We start from the raw sequence: 25,714 nt of genomic DNA, 5'->3' as shown, positions 1-25,714 counted from the left end.
TGGTCCCCGCTTGCATGCACGGACCTGTTTTGCTATCGTAAATACCGTTTTTTTTTGTTTTTTTTTAAAGGCACACACACTTTTTTTCTGAATTTGATCGTTTTATGAAATCTCTTAAAAAATATGTGCATATTTAAAAACACAATAGGGACTAATAAATGTTATTTTACTGTATTGATTTTTTCCCCCCCGTTGTACACAATAAAAATCGCGAGGTCATTTTAAAAGGTATTTTGTCCCCCCTCGTGATTGTAATGTTTGTTTTCTGTAGATTATTATTTTTAAAAACATCATTATCGATGCACATATTAAAACCAAAAATACCACCCAAAAATATATATTTTTTCCGTCATTTTCCATTGTATATCTTGTTAAAAAAATTATCATTGACATTTTTATTTAAAAGAAAATATACGCACCTTTTAAAAAAAATAAATAAATAAAACATGCTGTTTTTATTTCATTTTTTGTTGAACTGCCGATACATATCTATTTCAAAATCAAAGTATAATATGTTGTTTGTTTTATTTTCAGTATAATTCTATTCATACAATATTTTACCATGCTTACATTCCCCAAAACAACTATCTAAAACCTATTTGTAGTCCTAATTATTATTACTATTATTATTTTAGTTTTTTCGATGAGGGTTTTCTTTGCCAAACTACCTCGCACATAACCTTTAAAAGCCTGTGAGTGTTTAACCGAAGCCAACTAATAACCCTATTAGATGTTAATGAACTCCTATTTATTTGCGGGGACGTCTCGCTTGGGAAGCTTCAAACGTTACAAGCGCACCAACGAGCGTGTTTCATTCATAAATAAAGATCTCTTGACAAAAAAAAAAAATAATAATAATAAAATAGAAAAAATAAAAAAAAATCATAACGTTTATTGCTTGTAAAAGCGAATAGTGCTAAGCACGGGCAGCCCCAATAAAGGCGAGGGAATTTGCTATTAAAATATGGTGGTGAAAAGGGTGCAGGCTATTGAGGTGAGCAGCAACGGCAGCACAGCAGCAGCAGCAGCAGCAGCAGCAGGCTGATTTATTATTTATTGTTCTGTCCCACGGTCACGTGTTCGGGGCGCCCTATCCTCGCGTGGACAATGTGCACCGCGTTCAACTTGCATGAAGCCTGCCGCGGCTGGTGCACGACGAGGCGCGACATCCCGCAATGACACGACGCGCGCGCCACCCTGCAGGATTATAACGCGGGATTCGTCGCTCTTCTTTTTCATTTTTAGTTGTATTTTTTGCCTCTTTTTTTTGTTCTTCTTCTTCTTCCCCTCACCCCCAACCCCCCCACCCCCACCCCCCACCACCACCCCCCCACCCCCTATTGTCGCCGTTGCCATGTCGACGCTGAGCTACTACGCGGACGCCGGTGTCGTCCCCGAGCTGCAGGAGGACGTGGCGGCGAGGTTCCCGGTATCCGCCGCAGGGGTGGAACAAGCGATGCTCGCCGAATATGGCGGCCAGGAAGCTTGCCCTTTGCAGAAATCGTCGATTTTCGGCCCCTCTTGGGGCCCCGTGGCGGCGCACCCACCCTGCACGACCAGCACCCCGACTTACATCCATCACCACTACACCGGCAGCGGGGAGGGCGACGGCATGTTCTCGCGCTCCTGGGCCCTGGAGCCCGTCTCGGCGCCCCTGTGCCTGACCGGACTTCCGTCGACGGCCGCCATGCACTACGACATCAAACCCGAACCGCTCATCGGGAGCGGCGAGTGCACAACTTTGGAGACGCACACGCCTCTTTTGTCCGACGCCGAGAGCGTCGCGGCCCTGCAGGCGGAGGTCCCCTGCGAGGGCACTTCCACGTCCAAGCCGCCCGTGCTGGAAAGCCCCTCGGCCGGGGAGAGCAGGGAGCAGCTGGGCGCCAGTAAGAGATGCACTCTCCTTCTTCTCTTTATTATTATTATTATTATTATTATTATTAATTTTGTGCTTCCACTTCACTCCATCGAGGTTTGGCGCAGGCCTTATCTCGAATTTGCTGCAATTTCAGTCAAAATGTCGACTAGATAGTAACTAGCGTTTGCCTGAAACAATGTTCAAATCCATCTGGCTGATTAGATTTGGGGATTTGTGCACACTTCCTCAATAAATTCATAGCAATTCCCCAAAACATAAATGTTCCACTTCACTAAGTTCTCAATGACACACACACAAAAAAATAAAAAATAAATACATAAATAAATGCCATCTTTGATATTAGTCATCGCCAATGACACAAATTCGTTGAAATGCATTTGAATTCGCAACGGCAGCACACGTATGCGATGTGTCCCAGACACAATGCAGCGTTTGCACCAATAAAACCACTCATCCAGGGGTCCTCAAACGTGGGCTCGGGGGCCAAAATGGCTGCAGTTCAATTTTGTAATGGGTCAAGACATTATCAAGCAGGTACATCCTTGTTTGTGCTTTAAAAAAAAAAATAAAAATAAAAAAAAAAAATATATATATATATATATTTTTTTTCCATTTTTTATTTCATATTTGTAGTACAGTCTTGAAATCAAAGTTTCTACATAGTACACCAACAAAAAGTCATTTGTATTTACTTTCAAACATCAGTTGCGCACATGATAAAGCATGTTATACTAACATATAATATTTGATTATTTTCCACAAAAAAAAAAAAGGGGACAGTTAATCAGTTTACCACATTTGAATGTGCAACCGATGATCATACTAAATACTTTTGTTTTTCAGTGTACCTAAATGCATTTCTATGGCTTGTACCCTATAGGGCAACTGCTTTTGGGTACTCATTAGCACTCCATCTTTGGGATTCTACACAGAACCAACCATTATCCAATAGTTTTATAGCACCAAATGATAACCCAATGGTTCTTGGATATTAATCCTAAATAAATCCATAGTGCTATATAGAAGTAAAACCTTTCTAAAGAACCAATAATGAGCAACTATAACAAGTAATGTACAATGGTGCTATATGGATCCCGGGCTGCAATATTGTTATAATACTTTGTATAGTATATGCTATTACAAGTACGTTTGGAGAGGAGCCAAATGTATGTACAAGGCGAGGCAAGTTTATTTTTGTCAGTGCGTTTTATTCATATAGTACATTTTTGACAAAGTGCGTCACATAATTCACCTAAGAAAAAGCATAACACAGATCAAATAAAAAAAATTATATATAAAAAAAAATAAATCGTCTTAAAAGTCCTGCTGAAGCAAATGTGATTTTTATTGTTTTATTATTATGTTACGTATGTGTTTTTTTTTTTTTTTTAAATAGCACCATTCATAGACCAGGTAAATAAACAAAGAGATGAAATGGAAAAACAAAAAATGAATATCAGCTCTTTTGTTCTTTGTCGTCGCGCACGTGTGCACGCAGACAACCCGTCGTCCAACTGGCTCCACGCGAAGCCCACCAGAAAGAAGCGCTGCCCCTACACGAAGCACCAAATCCTGGAACTGGAGAAGGAGTTTCTGTACAACATGTACCTACCGCGGGACCGCAGATACGAGGTTGCCAGACAGCTCAATCTGACCGAGAGACAAGTGAAAATCTGGTTCCAGAACCGCAGGATGAAGATGAAGAAAGACAACAAAGACCGGCGGAGAGACAGTTAAGTGCCATAATAATACTGATTGCAGCTGTGAGAGGGAGGGGGGTGGGGGTCTTGGGTTTTGGGGGGAGCGAGGGGTGGGGTGGGGGTGGGGGGGGGGTGGGGGTCCCGTCCTTTATTATTCTGAAGTGTTACACGTTGTTGTCCATAGTTTGTGTTGTTAAATAATGTTGGATGTTTATTTCGTCTATCTCATGTGTTTGGTAACGTGAACTACACGATTTGTTGTTCTTGTTGTTGTTCTTGTTGTCGTTCTAGTTGTTGATTTTAAATGCATGAAATAATCCTAGACTACCTGAATGTCTTTCAGCTACCTATTCGCAATGTTTACATTAATTATTATTTTTGACATGCTCTTTAGGTGTACTCTTATTGTGAAAGCAAAATGCACATTCAAAATAAATCGTCGGAGGCCATTTTTTTAACAGTATGTAGGACATTTTAATTATTATTATGCTTAATGTAATGCATTTTCTAAAAAATGTACACAGTCAACCAAAATTGTCCGCTGTTATAATGTATTGTTTTGTTCGCCCAAAGACGTATTTTAATTATTTGTATAAATAATTACGTGACTGAACTGAAAAAAAAGAGAATCTATTAAAATGAATAAAAAAAAAAGAGTAAGAAATACGTCTATTTTTGGTGAATTAACCACTGGATTTTACTGTACGTTTATTTTAAAAATATTAAAATGAATATCTCTATTTTAAAAAAAAAAGTTGCTTCCAATTCTGATGAAATAGTTAGAAATAGTCAGAAATGGAAACGATACAAAATCAGAGGCATGTGAAACTCGTTTATTACAAATCTAATTATGTGCTAAATGTAATTTAGTTTGATCCCAGCGTGTTATTTGTTGTCGGGGCCTTTAAACGCCCCGCGGCGGTGATGTCCCCTCCGCCATAAAGCGCAATGGCGGCAATCGCATTGTGGACTGTTTATAAGGTGTGAAAAGAGCAAAGCATGTCGAGACTGGGTGACAGCAGTAAAGCACCACACATTTCCAATGAGCCTCGCGGCCGAATATGGAAGATTGGTGGACGATAGTCCAACACACACACACACACACACACACACACACACACTGGGGTGTGGGGGCGGGGGGCGTGTAATTACTTTACAACCATCTTCTAACAATTAGACAGTCGCGGTGCAGTAACATCCTTTCGTTGTCCCCCCCTTGTTTTGTTTTTGTTTTGTTGCCGCAGAGATAGAGAACACTCACACACACACACACACACACACACGCACACACACACACACACAGGCACACGCAGACACTACTAAATGCAGCACACACTCTCCACATGTGCAAGCAAGATAAACGTAAAATACGTCAGTTGGAGTATTGCGTTAAAAGTGGTTGAGCTATTTTGGCTGAAAGAAAAGTAGAATAGAATAGTAGAACGCTGAAGTGCGACAAGATTAGTTGAGGTGAGTGCCGCTGCGTTCAAATGGCCAGCAGGTGGCGCCAGTGGCTAACAGGCATGAGGAGTGGCTGGGCGTCCTGCAGGGTGATTCGTTCAAGGACATCATGCAATCGTCAAGTTTTCAGCGTTAAAAAACAACAACATTAAAATACACCCCTGTTCAAATGATAAATCACGTCAAAGTTCCCCCCCCCCCCCCCCCCCCCCAGAATAGAGATAAACAGCGGCGGTGATGTGGTTGCACAAGTGTGCACACCCTCTTATTTACTGAAGCTATGTTCAGAATTAACCGATCACATTCAAACTCATGTTAAATGGGAGTTAGCCCAACCTGCCACCATTGAAAGTGCCTCTGATTAACACAAGTAGATTACAGTTGTTATAGTAGGCTTTTCTTGACATCTCCTTTTTTTTTTTGCCTTCTAGCAGAAGCCTGAAGGTTTTGTGCTAACACTGACAGGGATATCAAATTGTTCATAATTCCCTCCACCTTGACTAAAGCCCCTATTCCATTGTGTTTTCTATTGTGTTTGCGCCAAACACACCATTTTGGATTTATGGCCAATAGGTCTTAAAAAAAAGTTCCACATATCAACCAGTGTTAGTACAAAATTTTCAGGCTTCTGCTAGGAATCTTTTTTTAAAAGAAAAACCTACTAGAACAGCTGAAATTTCTTTTGGGTTAAGGTTGATCATGGAGCAGAAAGTGGAGGAAACCAATGTTGCTTCTGAAAACAGAATTATCTTTACAGATCAAGGATTTATGAATAGAAATATTATTTTGGTTGTAAATACTTTTTTTGCATCTTTGCACGTCGAGTAAAAACATTGTGTTATAATCATTTATTATAGTCGCGGAAGTTGTCGAGCATTGCCAAGTTAGAAGTACAATGTTTTGACTGGGGGTTGTGTCAAATATTATTTTTAGTATATGCTGTGGGGCCGGTAAAAAAAACAAGGGACAGCAAGCTGCAATTGGCCTCAAGGCCATAGTTTGGACATTACTGATTTACAGGCTCAATGGCTGTGTTTGCAATCATTCACTAGCCACTAAATAGTCCCTATGTAGTGAGTTTGCCATTTTGTGGATAAATATCTTTAATACAGCTAGAGCAAACATCACAACGCAGATGGATATTAAGTGCTGTGTTTTCGTTCATTTGGTAAAATACACTCATCTTTAAAAAAAATAAAAATAATTATTATTATAATGTATCTGTAGGGTATCTGGAGAAAACCCACACATGCAAATATACAAATTCCACAAAGGAAGACGGGAACCCACATTCAAACCGCTAACCTCAGAACTGTGAAGCGAATGTGCTAACCACGTGATCACCGTGCCGCATCTGTATTTGATCTTATTAGATAATATTATGCACACATAATGGTAGAAATGTATTTCTTGGGAATCATAAACCATATTGAGACATACAAGTGATGAACTTAGACTCAAAAAAGTGTTTCTGTTTTGCCTTCAAATACATCCACAGATCTGTCTCGAATTAAGTCAAATGTTTTCAATAACCCCATCAGAAGCTTTCAAAGACTGGTTCGCCTCTGGTGCTGCACACAAATGTTTTTTTACCCTACCTCACTGAGAGAACCTTTATGGTAATCTTCGATACATGACTCTCAAACGTCTATGAAGTAGCGTGGTGTGCCTCAGGGTTCAATTTTAAGCCCTTTGTTATTCAATTTGTACATGCTCCCTCTTGGCAGTGTCATCAGGAAGCACGGAGTGAACTTCCATAGCTACGCTGACGATATGCAGCTGTACAGTACATCTCTTGTCTCCTGATGACACCAGTCCATTTTGGATGAGTTTTAACTGTACTTTAGACATCATATCATATATGGCAGAGGACTTTCTCCATCTTGACCAGGACAAAACTCAAGTTTAAGTCATCGGTTCTGAGGCCCAGGGAGAACACCTTTTAGCTAAAGTACAGCCCCCCCAACCACACACTGTACATACAGTATATTATGACTGTGGGGGTGGCGGCAATTAACATTAGATCATAATTTAGACATTTTTTTAAGTGTCTATGGCCCTGCTCTTTGCTATGAAGGAAAAAGAAACAGCACAAAATTTACCAAGATGTCACTTGCTATGACCTTCTCGGCCCCTGGTCAATTCATCAGATCTCTTTGACAGCAGTGCTGAGAGATCCTGCAAGTGAACTCTGAAGGGGGGAGTAAAGTCTGGAACACATGGGAGTCCACTCATGTCCTGTACAATCCTCGTCACCCGGTCTGATCAAAGCCAAATGTGGAAATTGAGCGTACTCGCTGGACTTATAAGGCATTTTCGTCCATTGTTTGCAAAGCTTCATATCTGATGCAGCGATGTATTTGCTTCAAAAACAACATTCCCAAACCTCTATTTCAGTCGGTAGAGATAAGTACCACATGACAGGAAGTAAAACTGTGGCAGGAGAACAAGGCCTGTGAGAGCGCTTGTCTGAAGACACGCTTTGACCATCCAGTGTGCTGGCTGTCATCTTTTAGTACCTCCAATGTGGTTGGGTCGTTAAACTTGCTACATGAGCCGATGAAGAGCCCGCTAACTTTTGGGAGGGATCCAATTCCCCCCCCCCCCCCCCCCCCTCCCCACACTCTCCATTTAATCTTTAAGTCATGTATGTTTTTAAACATTTAACTATAGTTTTTTTTTTTTATTAAACTCATGTGCAAACCATCTTATTGAATCAATGTTTTACTGCACTTTATTCCTTTCCTATATATTTAAGCGCAGTATTAAAGTTCAAACTACGCTTGCAATATTAAAACCTCTGCATCTTTTTTTGATGAAAAATTAGGCCTACAACTGTATTTTATGTTGGTCATTATGATGATAATTAGAGTGCTAAGAATTCTATGAGGTGGCGTCCAAACTTTGAAAACCACTGCATTAGTAGATTAACGTCACATTGACACATGGTGAAATAACGCACATTTTGCAGTCAAAACAGGATTTCAATCCAAATTCCAGTCCTACGAATTCAATGGTTGGAATCCATTGCTTCTAAAGTGGTACAATTCAGAGTTCAACCAAAATCCTCTGGGAAAATATGCTTCAGAAAGAATTGTTTATTAGTCTTGTACGTTTTATGATCCCAGAACAGAAGTGTGACAATCATAACAAAGTGGAAAAGTGTGATTATAGCCATGAAACCAGAAATTGAACTTATGACAGCGTAGGAATGTGGTACTCTCTGTCCTAGCTACTCTTATAACTGCGCAGTATAACACTACTGAGTACAATATGGCTACGCAGACATTACGTTAACATCAATATTAATGAAGAATGACGCAAGAAAGTAAGCCGTGTTTGTGACGAGACTCACCTCCCAGGCAGACAGACCAATCCTGCCTCTGCACTTGCCTGCCACGTGTCATCAAAGTTCATGGTGAGTACATCATTTCCTCTTTTGTGTATAAAAACTGCTCTCGATCCAAAGCATTCCACATCACAGTGCATCTGAGTTGTTGTTTTACCAGAGTGGTTGAACTTATTTATACACTTGTATGATAGTGAAGAATTTAAAAAAGTGTGATCTGTGAAGTCCTTCCAGCAAATCTCCCTCACACATTATTGACAGGTGAGTCATTTTCTTTGATTTTAGTTTTATTTTTTTCACACTTGCATGGAAGTTCAAATCGCATAGGTTGCGCATGATTAAAATGTGGTAAACTGATGTTTTTTTGTTTTGTTTAATTGTCTGACGCCAATTTACCACATTTGAATAATGTACAACTGATGTGTGCATATTTTTAAATTAAGTCCATTCGAATGACTTTTTTTGTGTAAACATCTTCGAGGATCACAAACTTCCCAAATTGATTTTGGTTGACTTCAGGGTCACTATTTACATTTTAAGGTGTTTTATTGCGATTTTCCCAATTTCATTGCTATAGTAACACAGAATCATATTTCACATTTTGATTCAAATCTTCGGATTTGTTCATCAGTACTCAATTCAACCGTATGGAATATTCCAATGTGGTTGTGAAAACTGCTTCTGCCGTGCATGCTTTGTAGTTTGCAATCTTGTCATCATTATTCAAGCTTATAAAGTGAAGCATGTGTTTAAATGAATATAAAAAAAAACAAAAAAAAAACACTGAGCCTAATAAAAACAATTCTAAACCCTGGAAACTCTGTCTGACACACACACACACAAACACGCGCACACACATCTGTTTTCCAGGTCTACCCTCCGTCTTATTTTATTTTCCCTCTCAGGCACAATATGCTGTGAAGTATTATCTTCTGCTGCAAAAAAACATATTCACTTATTTCGTCTTAGAACCTCAGCAACGCCTCAAAATGTCACACTTTGTAAACAAGCCTGTAAATAGCTGCAAAGGACAAATGGGACACCCCTTATGTTGTTGTTGCAATTGTTTATTCACTCATTCATTTAAATAGATCACGCTCACTATCCAAAACATGAATACATTTTTCTGACAGTCTTGTTGCTTCTTAGATGTATCGTGTTGTTTGTAAACAGACAGGACACGTGTCACAGTTCCTCCAGCAAAATGACACAATGTACTTACTAATTAAATATTCAGTACTAAAATCTATCCATCCAACCTTATCTGCACTGTTCCAAAATACAAAATACATGCTTTTTTTCTTGCTGTATTTAATCTCAATTGCGACTTGCAAATTGTTACGATTTCCTAATGTTTTTTTTTTGTTTTTTTTAAATATAGTAGTCAAATACATATTCAAATTCAATAACATTAAATATTCGATTGGCCTGACTAATGCATTTTAATTCGCAAATAATGATCCCATAAGCCTAATTGGACCACATTTTATAACATCATAATCCCTTATTATTTTTCATCCACAATTAGGAGTGCATTATTTCATAAATGCATAATTCAGACCATACTTGAGACACATGCACTGAGTAGGAGCACTTAAGTGTGAGTAATATAGATTATTTTACACCAGGGTGGCTGATGGGAATGTTTAAAAAAAAAAAAAAAAAAAAAAAGGATTGAATGGGAATGCCAACACCCACTCACCTCCACAAACAACACTAAAGCTGCTCCATTCGTTCAAAAAAAAAAAAAGACTTTCCGTATCCGTTGCTCTTTTTTTTCTACCATTGCAGTCCTTTTTGTAAATGGGGGAAAAAAAACAAAAAAACATCAGCTGGTCTTTAGATGGACTTTTGCTTCATTGCATCTCATGTAGTGTCACGAAAATATATACGTTTTAATCATCCTTAATCATCCACGCAGCTGGAGTGGAGTGGGCGCCCTCGTCGCGTTTCTGCTGCTCATAATGTGATGTGAGGAAGTGTTGGATGCTTTAAGTGTGTTCTTGGGGCAAGGGGGGGCTGTCACGGCGTCGAGCGAGAAAGATTGATCGCATGCGGGCTTCTTTGTTTAGAGGCGTGCAATAAACAGCCCTCACATCCTTCCTGCACCTTTCCCCCCCTGCCCCCCCGCACCCTCTGCCCCCCTCCCTCCCTTCCTCTGCCTCACACTTATAGTCAACATCACTATACTGCAGACAGACAGCAGTGCTTTAAAAGCTGCCTCACACACACACACACACACACACACACACACACATTATGGCATTATGGAGGTGAAATAGAATAAGAATAAAGCAGGGTGCAAAACATCAAATGATGGCTATAATGAACATTATACAGATTTGTGTGTTGTATAATAAATATGTTTATGAACAAATGTGCAGCAAAATCCATATGCTGTAACCCCCCCCCCCTCCCTTTCTCTGTGTATGTAGATGTGTATGTGCACATGTGTGTATGTGTGTGGGTGTGTGTGTGTGGGGGGGGGGGGGGTCACGTGACTGGAAGAAGGTATCAAATGCATGACATGGTGTGCAGAGCAAGGAAAAAAGGTCACGTGGAAAAGACTGGGGGGGGGATCTAGAGAGGAAATATAAGAATGGAGTCATAATTTTACATCATTATTAACAGCAGAAATATCATATGTGCATTAAGATAAAGCTGCTGAAGATGTCATAATTGCTGCTTTAATTAGGTTTTTCTCCTAACTTTCTTCTGTAAAATTAGAGCTTTTTTTTTTTTTTTTTTTTTACTACTGCAAAATTGCAACCTTTTTCTTCGAATATTACAACTTTTTCTCTTGACATTAATGTGTTTTTACACCTTTTCCCTAAACTTTTTCCATGTAACATTATCACTTCTCTTCTTGGGAAAATTGTGACCGCCTTCTTCCCCATTGACATTTTTTTTTTTTTTTTTAACCGCGACATTATGACCTTTTCTTGTAACATTACAACTTCATTCCCGTGATGTTACATTTTTTTTTTTGTTCCCCCTCATAAAATTGAAACTTCATCTTGTAATATTACAACTTTTTTTCCCCTGGTATTATTGTTGTAATTGTGCTTTTTTTTGGTAATTAATTTTTGTTTTTATTTTAATTTAATTTTATCATTATTATAATTTTTTTTAACTATTCATCATTGTGCCCCCCAAAAAAGCTCCTCTAAAAATGATGGGAAAAAAATTCTAAATACCACATTTCCTGTTAGAGGCTGTGACTTCAATACACAATTTATGATTTTGTTATCTGTTTTATAAAGATATTCTAATAATATTGCATTAACACGTGATTAACCCGTGCTCGACTCTCTCGGTGTGTGTGTGTGTGTTGGGGTGCGCGAATTCTTATTTTCCAATTCTAAAGATGTCATTATTTATTTGTTAAATGCGTTAGCCCCCAACCCCCCCCCCCCCCCTCTCTCTCTCTCGCTCTCTCTCGATCAATCACGAGGAGGGACAGTGGCCTCTTTTGATAAAAGAAAAAAAAAAAAAAACGCCAAGTTGTCATTGGGCAGATGCAATCATGTGACAAGTCGCACGCTCTGATTCCCATCCATGTCCTCTGGAACGCAACAGTTCACGGATTATAGAGGTCCCCCTAACGCCTCTGTCCACTTAATTAATTTCACTTAAAAAAAAAAAAAAATATATATATATATATTTTTAAATGACTCATCCCCCAAAAGCGGCTCATTCGAAACCGAGGAGAAAAAGAAGGAGAAGAAGGAGGAGATGAATTACGCATTTGGCCTTGAAAGTGGTTTCATCAACAGCCGGCCGTCGCTCGCCGAGTGCCTGACGCCCCCCCGCGACCGCGATGCCTTCCAGACGGCATCCATCAACACCTCCGCGCCGATTCCTCCTCCCCGTCCGACGAGGGGCTCCGGAAGCCCGCAGCACGCCGCCGCGGCACCGTCCGCCGCGCGGTACCCGTGGATGAAGGAGAAGAAAAGCACCAAGAGGCAGCAGACTCCCGCGGGCTCCTCTCCGCTGCAAGGCAAGACGACATGATTGATAACTATCCCATGATAATAACGTCCATGTTATCTGCACGCATGCGTGACAGGTCTTACGTGCAGGCGCCTCTTTTTTTTTTTTTTTTAAAGGATTTGGATTTTAAATCATGTCTTTAAATCGTGATGGATTGTGCATCTGGCACCAATCTCCGCATGTCATATTTGGCCTGCAGCTCATAAATCTTCTGCTGCATCACGGCAACTTTTACATCGTTTGCACATTTTCCTTGGCATCATTTTCACTTATTATTATTATTATTATTATGATGATTTTTTTTTTTTAATTTATTTTCAGCTTCATTGGAGATAATAAGCGCGGGGGAGTGCCCCGCGGCGTCCTGCAGGAGGCTGAGGACGGCGTACAGCAACACGCAACTCCTGGAGCTGGAGAAGGAGTTCCACTTCAACAAGTACCTGTGCAGACCCAGGCGGCTGGAGATCGCCTCCTCGTTGGATTTAAGCGAGAAGCAGGTGAAAGTGTGGTTCCAGAACCGCAGGATGAAACACAAACGGCAGACGCATTTCAAAGAGAACCGGGAGAGCGAATTAAGCAAACACGCGGTGGACTTTTTGGAGGAGGCGCAGGAGAGGTATAAGGGGGAGAGGTATTTCCAACCAAATGTTTTCAATTCCCAACTCTCTCCTAGCAGCCACAACGCCCACAATGAACAGTCTTTGTGCACGAGTGAGAAAAATGCGAAACAGCCTTCGAATTGCACTTCCACGGCTCCCGTCTGGGCGTCCACAAAAGGCCCGGACAACGATCCTCCCCCCGGCGTGCACGATGATCGTCGTTCCCCGGGCACGTGCGGCTCTTTGCGGGACCTTTCCTTATGCGCGTGCTCGTTCTCGCCAGGCTGGTCCAGTTCGGCCCAAAGTCCACTGGCATTATCGCCTGAAACTTTGGAGCTTTTCTCTGAAACGCTCACAACTATGGAAGTGCACAATTTGAGCTATTGAGGCGGTTTAGTTGAATTCACACGCTTTTTTTTTTTTTTTTTTTTTTTTTTTTTTAGTGTTAATTCTCAAGGGGAATTCCATGATCAGTGACACAAATAAGGTAAGTTAAGAAAAAAAAAGAAAAAAAAAGAGCTGTATGGCTTATGGGCATTCCATTTTATGTCTTTGTATACATATTGTCGAGGATAATATTTTTTTTCTGGAAATAAATCTTTATATTGATTGTAATTATCTGTATTTTCTTACAATATCAATTAAAGTTTTGTTCATATTTATTAAAAAAAAAAAAAAAACGTGTCAAAGGTGTCCCTACATTATGAATTACAAATAATATTTTCCAGTTCACCCCCCCCCCCCCCCCGGTGCAGTTTAGGCTTCTTGAATGTTCAAAGAAAGAAACAAGACTATTTTGCAGTGAGATTCGCCTGTTTAGAGTCGAGGAGGGCAAAAGCTACGACTTTTCTTGTCTCTCTAATTAAATTTTATTGCCTATAAAACTCACAGTAGTAAGGGTGCTTGTTTATTGGCTTTTTCGCCCTGTAATGCCTTCTTTGAATTAAGTATACTTGAACTATTGTGGTTCACCGAAACTTGTTATTATGTTCAACAATTCGTCTTCCAAAATAGAAAAAAAAGGAAAGTGAAAATATCATTTTTTATATTCTTGCCTAAAATTCAAATTCAAATGTATTCTCTATATCATTTTACATTATTTATTATTATTTTTTAAACAGTGTTTGATGAGAGAATCGGAAGAATCTCTGTTATCAGATTTAAAAAGATGAAGCTGTTGAGCTGACATTCATATGGTTTTAATCACACGCGGCCATTTGGTTTTGTTTTTGTGCTACTGTCACATTAAACTCAAATGATTAAGTATGATTATTGCACATCTAATGACCACATTGTCCAGAAAAAAAAGCACTTTAAGTCAACTTCATGAGAAATTCCTTAAATTTCAGGCCAAACAGATTTCAAGGTTTTACTGTATATTCTCAAGATATTCTCACACACACACACACACACACACACACACACACACACACACACACGTACATACGCGCTTCAATACATAAAAGCATAATGGTACCTCAACTTAAGAGTGATCCAACTTCTGACTTTTTTTAGATAGAGGCCATTGTTGGGACAATTATTATTTTTTTTGTCTTAAGTTGAGAGCAAAAATTTGAGTTGCAAAGCACAAGCTATGTGGTGGCAGCGAACTTCACTTCGTGCTTGATGCTAACACATAATGGTAAACGCCATAGACAGGCTAACGAAACTAGCATCAATGTGGCATTCATTTGAAACCTTCAAACAACTTACATGCAGACAATACTCACAGGCATATAGTCTTTATCCTCTGCAACAACAAAAAAAACAACAACATTATTGCAGCTTAGTTTTCCGTCGGTGTTTTTGGGGAGCTGGAACGGATTATGGCATCTCCGTTCATTTCAATGGGGAAAGATGATTTGAGTGTTTTGAGTAACAAGCGCGGTCCCGAAACGAAAACGCACCACTGTATGCACTCAAATGTGAAGTATTATAATGATGAAATCTGTACAATGTTTTAGTACTTGTTGATCCCAACCATTCAAAAGGAGGCTCAATCTTCTAAGGAAACACACACACACACACACACACACACACAAAGCAGCACATGGGTGAAAGGTCAAGCTGACTCTACTTCCTCTCCAAGCTGGGTGGAACTACTACCGGGTCAGGAGGGGGTCATGGTTTGAATGGACACAGAGGATTTGCAGATAATTCTAGACCGTATGTGACATTGGAGGATTTTTGCTCAGGACAATGCGACAAATTCATATTGCGTTTGATAAACAACAGGCTCAGCAGCAAAGTCAAAGGGTTGTTGGAACACAAGTGAGTCCACCACCTGCGGATACTCACGTCCCCTCCAGAGGCGCGAGGACATTTAGGTCACATTGACATGAGTTCAAAGGCTCCATCTCGTCACCTGGACTGCAATGAATGGGGCCTGTCACAAGATGATTAATGAATGATTGAAATCCAATCGGGAGCTGCGTCCCTTGAATGCAGCAGGACAAACATTATTATTATTATTATTATGTTTATATTGTCATTGTTGCATGAACAGATTTCTTTGTTAGTGTCATTTGCATTTGAGATTTTATGGCCAAACAAGTGGAGGAATCAGAAAGTTACCGACAGTGAGACACTTACTGAGGTAAACTTGAAACTCAATATAACAGCTGTATCAACCTAATATACTAATATACAGTGAAAAGAATAAGTATGTATCCCTTTGGAATTTCTTACATTTCTGCATGAAATGCTCATCGAAAGTGGTCTGATCGTCATCTAAATCACAAGAATAAACAAACAGAGTCTGCTTAAACGAATACCACACAAACAAATACTGTATAGCTCTCTTGAGGTCACGCCACAGCATGTCAGTTGAGTTGAGGTCAGTTTATTTTATATATAAACTTGTATACAAATGGAAAAGGTTACAAAAGTACCTCTAAAAGTCTTGATGTTCATCCGTCCGCTCTTCGACAAAATGTGCAGAAATTGAGAATGTTCAGCACTGTTGCTTCTCGCCCTGTAAAGAGTACTGCAAGAGCACAGCGCAGAATACTCAAAGAGGTAAAAAAGACGCTTGTTTATTGTTGTGATTTAGATGAAGAACAGACTCTATTTTATGATCAATTTATGCAGAAATTTAAGAAATCCCAAAGGGTTCACATACTCTTTCCACCCACTGTAAACATCCATTAATACGATACAGCACGCTTCCGTTCCTCCGTAAACTACAACCGCAATAATAAACCATCTAGTACCGATCTATCATCAATTTTTTTAGCATGCAAACTCCACACAGATTCAAATCTAGGACTTCTCAAATGGGAGGCGGACATGCTAACCACTATTGCAATGTGCTGCCATAAAACTGTAATAAGAGACATATTATTAAATAAATACTGTTCCTCTGTGAGTCAGTACTGAGCACTGCTGTGGCTCGTGAATGTCGATAGAAAAGGAGGGAAATGAAAAATCCAACAATAGCAGTTTCAAAAATTTTGAAACGTCATATCAGTTTGCAGCGGCATCATATTTAAAGCTGTTTCTATGATTTTGATTCCCTCTCATAAAGTTAAAGGGGTAAACCAAACATACAGGAAAAAAACCTTGCCCTAGAGATTTACAATGCTGTAAACTACATTCAGCTTTTTATTGATGCTGTGAGGGATGTTCCTGCTATCTAAAGACGAAACACCTTTCGGCATATCAATAATCCCAGTTTGGATTTATAATGTTGACATAAACACCATAAACTAAACATTCACCTCCCCCACTGTTTTTTTGTGACATGTGCCAGGAGCTAGCAGCGTGATATCATCAAGAATCAATGTAAAATATGACAATGCTATTGTCTCTGACTTTAATAGTGCGTCAAGCCCCATTAAAGCATCAAGTAGGCAGTAGCTGTCTCGTATATCGTCTGCATACGTAGAAAGGCCGCTGCGGCCGTAAACGCCACTGCGCGTGCGTGCGCGCGCGCGCGCGTGCCCGCCAATAAATAATGTGCGGGTTTACTTCCGCGTTTTGAGCCACTCGCCACTACTTCCGCATCACGTGACTCGTGCTGCTGGACAAAACAACAACGACAACAATGCGAGACGCCCCGGAGGAATTCGTCGCGCTCATTTCAGGTAAAACACATTTTAAAAACAACTTTTCAGTAGTTTTGTACTTGTCGTCATTTTGTCACTCACAATTAAGACTGAAACGGACTTCTCCCCTGGGCTGCTTCGAAAAAGAGGAAGGAAAAAAAAAACCCTATGACTTTCTGTTACATTTTCTGTCCCCTCGAACCCGCACCTGTGTTGATTTTTACCTCTTTTTTTAAAAAATGTTAAATATTTGAATTCTTATTTTTGTCTTCACGATTAGACCTTGAAACGTTCCTCTGTGAAGGCCTGAAAGGGGAAAATCTGAGTAAGAAGGCGAAAGATAAGAGGGAAGCCTTCATTAAACGGATTAAAGAGGTCAAATTAGGGTATGCAATCTATCTATCTATCTATCTATCTATCTATATCTAGCTAGCTATCTATTTGATACTAATGAGCCATCTATTTTCTTCACAACAGTTTTCCACATGATTTCAAGGAAAAAAGTAAGTTATTTGTATTTAATTTTTTTTAATCTACATTGCTAAAGGTAGGAAATTTGAATATGTCACCACTCATCCCATGTGGTCACACGTCTGTCCCAATAGTACGTATTTTTTAATGTATGGCAAGGAAGTACCGGCCGGTACTGTATTCTATAAGAACGTTTTAATGGTAATTGAGACGATTTCATTTTGCTCTCTGACAGGTGTCAAACTCGAGACCTGTGGGCCGGCCTGCCATTTCATTTTATGTGGTCTGTGACAGTTTGCCACGATTTTACCTTGACTTCTGTTCAAACTAGCACACATACTTTGGCACCGATAACACCACGAGTAAATAAACACTTTACATGTCATTCCACCGAGACAGTCATTTAGGTAAAAAGGATAAACGGTTTTAATGATGATGGTCGCCTACTACTGCTGTAGTTTGAATGTGTGAAGTATCAGTCTAAATCATTTTACATGAGGTAAATTAATCAAAAGGGAGATGGAGGGCCAGCTGTAATTTACATTTCAACAGGTAAGTTGATTCAAAAATAGATGTAGTGGAAATTCATAGTTAACATGGTCATTGAGGGACTGGCTAATTAATTGACTTTTCTGGTGCTTGGAGTAACGGCAAAGTCTTTTGACGCTGAAATGGATAGTGAGCTGTCGTCTAAGTTTGACAGTTTTGACACCCTTGCTCAACGGCAAGAACAAAGAAGTGTGTGCGGGTTTACCGTCTGTCGTGCGACCAGTGACCAGTGGTCCTCCTTCAGGCGGCGAGGACTCTGACGATGAGGAGGAGGTGGACAGCAGCAACAACGACGGAGCCTCGCTGCAGTCTGAGCGCACTGACAAGGAGGAGGACACCTATGAGGGTAAAAGCGGACCAAGCGAGCTATTTGCTACGGTGTCACTTATTGTGAGCGAGTCCTTCCTTGAAACAAAGTGACTTGCAGTGTCACAGTGAAAGAGACATTCCAACTGTAACTTGGCAACGCACTTTGGGAAGACATTTGAGAGCGTAACTGATTTTCCCGTCACCTGTTTTACTGCACAAGGGTGTTTTATAGCTCGCAGACACACTGAAGTACTGAGTCTGAGAAAATCATTACTGGCTTCCTGGATGAATTTTACTTGTCGGAGTAGAACTTCACTTCGAACTTGAGAAAACAAATTGCAGTTTTCCATGTCATTTCTGCCTGGTGACCCTTTGTGCTCTTTCACGCTTGTAAACAAAGAACGTTAATTTCAAACCATTATCTTGCAGCTAAATTTGCCTTGTTGTACTGCCAAAATATGCTTGTGAGGTGCAGATCTTATTTGGTCCACTTGGGATCACCATCGTCGCGTTCTATATTGTCCTATCTGTGACTTTGAATGTGTGTGGCATTAAAAGGCAGGGCCTGGCATGTTGAGTGACGTGGGAATCAGGGAATGAGAATGTAGAGTTGGCAGTTGTTGTCTCAGGATAGTGGCTGGCTATTAACTGGCTAACCGTTAGCCGGTCTGCTAGTTGGGTGACTCTGGGTGTCACTTGTGGCCGTGCAGCTAATGTATGAATGGGATCCTCCTGGCTGGTGGTTATTGCTGCATGAGTCTGCAGTGAAATTAGTCCGTGCGGTGAAGAATTATCACCGCAGAATCCTGGGGTGTAGCGAAAAATTAGCAAAATAGAATTAGATGTGTACGATTGAAAATCTGTGATGTAGTGAGACTGCCAAAAGTGAACTCCGATACGGCGAAGGATGTCTGTAATTACTTGGAAGACTGGTTTTTACTTTTACTTGAGTCATATTATTCTAAATTAACAGTACTCTGACTAGAGTAAGATTTTTGGCTACTCTACCCACATCTGGCGAAACGCGTATCAACAATCGAGCCATATTACATCTCATTGACTCATGCACGTGTACCTAATGTTGTGGCCAGTGTCTGTTTACATTTCAAAATAAAGTGTCGGGGAAGTCCAAGTGAAGTGGTGATTCAGGGGGGTTGGGGGTTTATGGCCCGTAAGCAGCTGCCACCTTTATGGTGTCTCTTTCACACAAAGCAACTTTGACACAGCAGTTGAACATTTGCATTGAAGTTGCAGTAGTGCAGTGACGAGGCAAAATGTTCCCCCGCGGATCCTCTGCAAGACTTTGACAACTATCATCTGACTGTGGATGTCAAGCAGAAGTTAGAACCCATCTGTTGCTGTTTTACTAGTGAAAAGTTTTGAATGCCCATAATTCTCTTTCAGGTTCCCAGCTATCTCCACCGATAGCAGCACAAGATCTGCAGTCTATTCTCATGTCAGGATACCTGGAGAAACGCAGGAAGGGTGTGTGATCCCCTAATGCAATGCATATGTGAACTGTGTTTTTTAAAATAAAATCTTTTAAATTTTATTTTTTATTTTTTAAACACCTCCACAATGTAGGCACTATACAAATATAAATTGTAGAAATGTCATCTTTTATATTGGAATTTCACTGAATTATGCATGGCACACACAATGTATCACTCATATTAATTGTTGGGTTAGACAAAAATGTATTGTCAATTATTTCAAGCGGTTTCCTCTTCTCAACAGATCACAGTTTTTTCGGCCAGGAGTGGCAGAAGAGATGGTGCGCTCTAAGCTATCGCACCTTCTATTATTATGGCCATGAGAAAGGTACTGGTGCCATTTTATTTTCTTGTCCAATTACGAGTGACGCATACCTTGGATGCGGTTCGGGGATGTTGACAGCGACGTTGTTGCCGTGCGACAGACAAGCAGCAGAAAGGCGAATTCAACATCGATGGCTACAATGTCAAAATGAACAACAGCTTACGGAAAGACTCCAAGAAAGACTTTTGTTTTGAAGTCTCAGCTCCAGACAAGCGAGACTATCAGGTACGTTTGCTGTTCTTTTTTTTAATTTTTCATTTTATTTTTTGGGTCCATATATGTGCGCATGTATTACATTTTTCTTCTGGAAATGTATTCATTGATTTGACACTGCTGCTTTCTCAATGTCTCAGCCTTGCATACATATTTATTAAAATGTGTATGTTTCAACATGAAAACATCTTGCTTGTGGAGCATTTTTATGATTCATGAATGCGGTGTTTGTTTATGGTAATTGCTACATGAATAATTTGACTCTGACTGCTGTATTTTCGCCTACCCTTTCACTAGTTCTGTGCGTCATTGGCGAAAGAGGCAAAGGAATGGGTGAAATGGATAGACTTTGTTTTGAAAGGTTTGCCATCCTACTACTACTACTACTACTAATAATAATAATACTTAAGGTCTCAGCAACAGCCTCATTGGATTCTTGCTATGTCATTGTCTAAAAATGTCTGTAGATAAGTCTGGTATCATCCAAGAAGAAGAAGAGGAGGAGGAAGAGGTGGAGAAGGCGGAGGAACAGCTAATGTACGATGATGTGGGACTTGGACCGGATACAGACATCTATGAGGTGCTCCCAGGTAAAGATGTACAATGTCGTGCAAAAACACCATATACAGTACTGAGAGTATCGTATATTGGTTTTAATTCTCTCTAGCTGGCTGTCATTGATTATTATTGGTTAGGTAATTAGGCAGAGACTCAACACGGAAGTGGTGTGAGACAGCACTCCTGTATTTTGTTGTAGCAGCTTTCACTAAATACAAAAAATGATAACGCTGGCGCTTTTGTCTCTGGGGAAAAAAAAAAAATCTCTGGGCCTCGTCGGGTGCTCTCGTCTGATGTGATTTTCTTTAATTCCAATTTCTCTTCCCACAGCTGTTTAGAAATTGCCGCGGCAACACAAATCATTTGTGATTCATGATGAAACTTTACAACTGAATTACACTTTTTGGCTGTCTAGCAGACGCAGCATCATAGATCAAGAGACTAGCTTGGATGCTTTTTCCTGGTGCTGCTACACATTTTCCTTGTCATTTGCTGCAGAATTGCAGGGGCACGCTCAAGAGGCCCAAAGACCAATTAAAAAAATTGGCCCATGCCTGCCACGCACACTCGGCCGTTTTGAATGACAAACTAGGGGCTGACAAAACAGCACTATAAGGATTACGGGACAAGTTTATTTATACGCGTTCACTTCCCAATTGAATCATTGCTCTGTATTAGATATAAAATGTCAAATTGAATGGAAGAAGCTGGCACGGTGGTAGACTGGTTAGCACATCTGCCTCGCAGTTCTGGGGACCGGGTTTCAAATCCCGGCGCCGCCTGTGTGGACCACCGTAGGTGCAAATGGTTGTTTGTTTCTATGTGCCCTGCGATTGGCTTGCGACCGGTCCAGGGTGTAGCCCGCCTCCCGCCCGAAGATAGCTAGGATAGGCTCTGGCAGCCTGCGACCCTAGTGAGGATAAGCGTTAATGAAAATGGATGGCTGGATGAATGGGAAAAAAACACCATCAGGTGGCCCTTGACGTTAATCAATACGCGCTACACTTGTGTTGGTTCAACAGAAAGTAGAAGAAAGAAGAAGTGACATTTGCAGGGGAAGTTCTGAACGTATGCAACCCTTCAAATAGACTGCAACCATTTTAACCGACTTCCTTTTACAATAAGTGGTGTTTTTGTTTGCTTCATGCAAAATACTGGACTGGAAATGCTTAATTGTCTTGTTTTCCATTTCTTATTGTACCACCAATGTTATTGTGATCTGTCCAGACACCAGCACAGACTACCAGAACTACTACCAGGGCTTATGGGACTGTGTAGTTGACCACCCAGATGAACTCTCCTTCCAGCGTGGAGACACCATTTATATACTGAGCAAGGTAATGAAAACCCGCCTTGTCTAAAACCTAGAATGTAGATAGATTGCTTAATGCACAAACTCAACAGCAATGTTGAGTGAGGTGCTGCTGAGCCAGGACCACCTGAACAAAGTTATTACTAGGCCCTGGGAGGAATTGGCTCTTGATATCCTTTACTGGCAGCACCTGGCCCAGTGCCTGGAGCCGGAGGCCGACCGGGCCCCGAGTCAGCCTCTGGCTCTCTGATGGGGATTAGATGTGTCACGACGGAAACTGTTTTAGTGCTGTTGGCTCGCCGCGCCGTTCCATCACGTCCATCTGGGCCGCCTCAGCGCACTTCCGCTGCTGCCTTCAGCCCACACACCTATCAGACGTCTCGCTCACCTCGCCAAATAGGAATGTGTGTTCTCAGGAAGCCAAGGCCCAGTCTGACACGCCATTCAGAGCGGGCGAGGACGTGTACTGAACGTCCAATTTCCGAAGCTTGTCAGCTAGCTAGCGGGTGTGGGAGATCGAGAGGACCATTTTTTTTAATTTGATGCAACAAAACAGGAGCATTTTTGTTCCTAACCAGTTCACGTGACCACAATTGGACTTTGTTATGCTAAAGCTACCAACTTATGCTTGCAAATAAGGAAAGTGGTCCTATATGTGAAATGTTATCCTTGGGACTGGATGGATTCTTGTTGCATGTTGCTAACTGACATTGCTGAAAGCTCGCCAGGTCCTTTTTGTAGTCTAGTCTGCCACCTTGTGGCCTTTGCATGCAATCATTAAAAAGAGAGACAGGAATAAACAAATCATAGTGCATTAAAATAGATAATTATTTACTCAAATAAATCATATTTAACTGCTACTTGTAATGTGGATTCACCGATTGCGCACAGCGTTAGGTAAATTTGCACAATTTAATGAGCTCTGGTTCAAGAGCCCTATCAAGATGGTGATGTGCAGTCATAATGAGATGCTTCTAATATGTTGCTCTTCTCATGCCACTAAACAAAATATGAGTGAGTGCAGTTCTACACCACTCTACAACCATAGTAAATAGACACATAATAATACTAGATTGATTCTCAATATTAATAATATCATGTATTTATTCTTGAAAAAAGTTAACACAGTGCAAAATGAGAAATTCTATATTTTATCTTATTCATTGTATGTTTATTATTTACTATACGTTCTCACATTTTTGTGAAGTTGAAATTTCCAAGTGTTGATCAACAAAATGAATAAAGTCCCTTTCACTGGTGTGAGCAACTAAACGAAACAAAGCAGACAGACGTTCCAGTGCTCAATGGCCAAATGCTTGTTTATGACTCCTCTCTTTGTGTGCGGAAAAGGGCCAAGAATCAAGTTGCCCTTTCACTCGGACCGCGAGCGCCATTAGCTGGAACCTTGGTGTTGGGGGTTGCGGCCCACTTCGAGGGCAATGACCATAAAACCTGTCTGGGTTGCAGCAGGAGGGACAGCCGACTCCTTGCGCCTCTAACGCGTCCCTCCTCCCCCCTCCTAATTCTCTTTTTTGTCCCTCCCCCATTCCTCAGCTCAGAAATAGCTGTAGTATTACAGCTGCGGGACCCCCCAGTCGGGCCAGAGTGTTGATTATAGTGCCCGACTGTGGCTGGGGGCGGGGGGGTGCTTTGTCCATATATGCCACACCGACCACCCCTCTCTCTCTCCTTCTCCCCGGTTCAAGTCACAGCACATAAAACTAATGGAGAAAAGTAACGTCTCACTTCCTTTAAGTGGCTGGAATGGTTGACAAAATGTAAACACTGTCCCAACATAATGCTGCTTCTGTGTGATGTTACTGTAACCTATATTAACCCACCCCTTAACACATACTGTACAAAACGTGCTTGTAAACTGATGCACTGATTGTTTCTTTTGCTGGAGGTATTAAAGTGACAGAGCAGAATTTCTTGCTGACCAAGGCTACTGTGTGATGAAGTGTGTGTGTGTGTGTGTGTGTGTGTGTGTGCGTGCATAGCCAGTGAAGGGTGCCATTAGTCGTTTGTCTCTCTTTCTCTCTCATGTTGTGTCCCGCACCCACTCAAGCAGGACTTATTTGCCAGCCAGAACTGCACAATGAGGTGTTGCCACTTTCAAAGGCTAGTGACAGGAAGTTATGTGCACACACACACACACACACACACACACACACGTCGCTCTGCTGTTATTACCAAGAGGCTTGTGTATGGTAAAATGCCACTTTAATCACGTGACAAGCGAATACAATGGATGTGAAAGCAAGCAGTGTTTAATTTGCAATTAATTGTAGGTGTTACTTTTACAATGTAAAATCATTGTCTCACTGGTGTGCTTTTATTTTTTTAAGCACTGAACATAGGTCACTGTTTTATTTGGCTCAAATTCTGTGTAACAGTACCTCAGATCTGGACGTGGGTTGAAAAGGGTATGTCTTCAATTTTGATTTGCTCCCACGCCCCATGAGTTTGACACCTATGCCTTATGGGCTACAGTCTGGTAGTCTACAAATGTTGAATAGATTATTTTTTTTTTTGTGATCACATCCTGGGAACTAAAAATAGCATTTCCCTGGGAAAATTGTGAGTGAATGCTGCGAGATGATCTCATTGAGCTAAAATGCCGTAAAAGAAAGGAATTGACGATGCTCATGCTTCTCAGCATTCAGTATAATAGCAATCCCTACATATCACGTAAATATGGTATAACGAGGAGCTGTGAGCAACATAGAGATGACGCCAGGACAATCGGATAGGACGATTTCTGGGAATGCCGTGAGACACTTTTAATCTCCAAAAAGTCCAATATTTTCAATCAATACTGTCCGTGTTTGGGTTGAAAGATGGTAGCTCAGCATTCTCAAATGAGCCACCTATTTAGCCACACGTTGAGCAACGGTGCTGCTGTTAAGCACAACAGAAACAAATGGAAAAAGAAGAATATGACTTTTTTTTTTTTTTTTTTTGGTTGTTTTGTTTCTTGGACGCACAACAGCATTCACTTAATAAGTGGATACAGATGTGGTCAGGTCTGGCTTTCAGACACTGTGCAGGTTCCTGTTCCTCCCTTTTGTGGAGCTCCCAGTGTTGATTCATGTCCTGGCCAAGACTTTGATGTGAGGTCAGGCTCTTGGTCAAAGGGAGAGGCGAGACGTGTCTCTACGGTGTCCTCCACGCAGCTCGCTATGCTAACAGCCACTTGGAGGAACTTTTACTTTGCATCGCCGTGACAGATTTATACGTGATGGCTTTCACGTACATTGCGGCTGCTGTGTGTACAATCGGGCAGTCGGCAAGAAGTGAGATGATAAATGGTGAGCACAAACCAATGCGATGTAATGTAGAAACAGTGCAACCTCGAAGGTCAGACACAATTTGCTGATGTCCTTAAACCGTTGGAAATTTTAACTGTCATAAGAAGGTAAAAATAAGGTAACCATTGATGTCACTTAAAAAAAAA

The 25,714-nt window shown here is 40.8% G+C and overlaps 3 protein-coding genes across 5 annotated transcripts in view; all 3 read left to right on the top strand.

Annotated features, from left to right (window-relative positions):
* Positions 1–1,328: 1,328 nt before the first annotated feature.
* hoxa9b (homeobox A9b) lies at positions 1,329–12,322 on the top strand. Its single transcript, XM_061777795.1, has 3 exons — positions 1,329–1,886; positions 3,378–3,611; positions 12,166–12,322. Exons 1-3 carry the CDS (start codon positions 1,355–1,357, stop codon positions 12,189–12,191), a joined length of 792 nt encoding a protein of 263 aa, XP_061633779.1. The 5' UTR covers positions 1,329–1,354; the 3' UTR covers positions 12,192–12,322.
* hoxa2b (homeobox A2b) lies at positions 11,821–13,426 on the top strand. Its single transcript, XM_061777794.1, has 2 exons — positions 11,821–12,389; positions 12,704–13,426. The coding sequence occupies exons 1-2, from the start codon at positions 12,125–12,127 to the stop codon at positions 13,366–13,368; spliced, it is 930 nt and encodes a 309-aa protein (XP_061633778.1). The 5' UTR covers positions 11,821–12,124; the 3' UTR covers positions 13,369–13,426.
* A 3,509-nt stretch (positions 13,427–16,935) lies between these two features.
* skap2 (src kinase associated phosphoprotein 2) overlaps positions 16,936–25,714 on the top strand; it is a 34,448-nt gene continuing 25,669 nt past the window's right edge. For all 3 annotated transcript variants that reach the window (XM_061776615.1, XM_061776616.1, XM_061776614.1), the window contains exons 1-10: positions 16,936–17,066; positions 17,308–17,413; positions 17,505–17,530; positions 18,292–18,393; positions 19,761–19,841; positions 20,094–20,177; positions 20,275–20,399; positions 20,685–20,748; positions 20,855–20,977; positions 22,173–22,282. In XM_061776615.1, coding sequence (XP_061632599.1) covers positions 17,027–17,066; positions 17,308–17,413; positions 17,505–17,530; positions 18,292–18,393; positions 19,761–19,841; positions 20,094–20,177; positions 20,275–20,399; positions 20,685–20,748; positions 20,855–20,977; positions 22,173–22,282 — 861 coding nt within the window. In that variant the 5' untranslated portion in view covers positions 16,936–17,026. The remainder of the gene's footprint in view (positions 17,067–17,307; positions 17,414–17,504; positions 17,531–18,291; positions 18,394–19,760; positions 19,842–20,093; positions 20,178–20,274; positions 20,400–20,684; positions 20,749–20,854; positions 20,978–22,172; positions 22,283–25,714) is intronic.

Source organism: Phyllopteryx taeniolatus, chromosome 6, assembly GCF_024500385.1.
Source record: "Phyllopteryx taeniolatus isolate TA_2022b chromosome 6, UOR_Ptae_1.2, whole genome shotgun sequence".
Classification (NCBI taxonomy): domain Eukaryota; kingdom Metazoa; phylum Chordata; class Actinopteri; order Syngnathiformes; family Syngnathidae; genus Phyllopteryx; species Phyllopteryx taeniolatus.
Note: the sequence above shows the minus strand (reverse complement) of the source record. Positions and strands in the feature narration are given on the sequence as shown.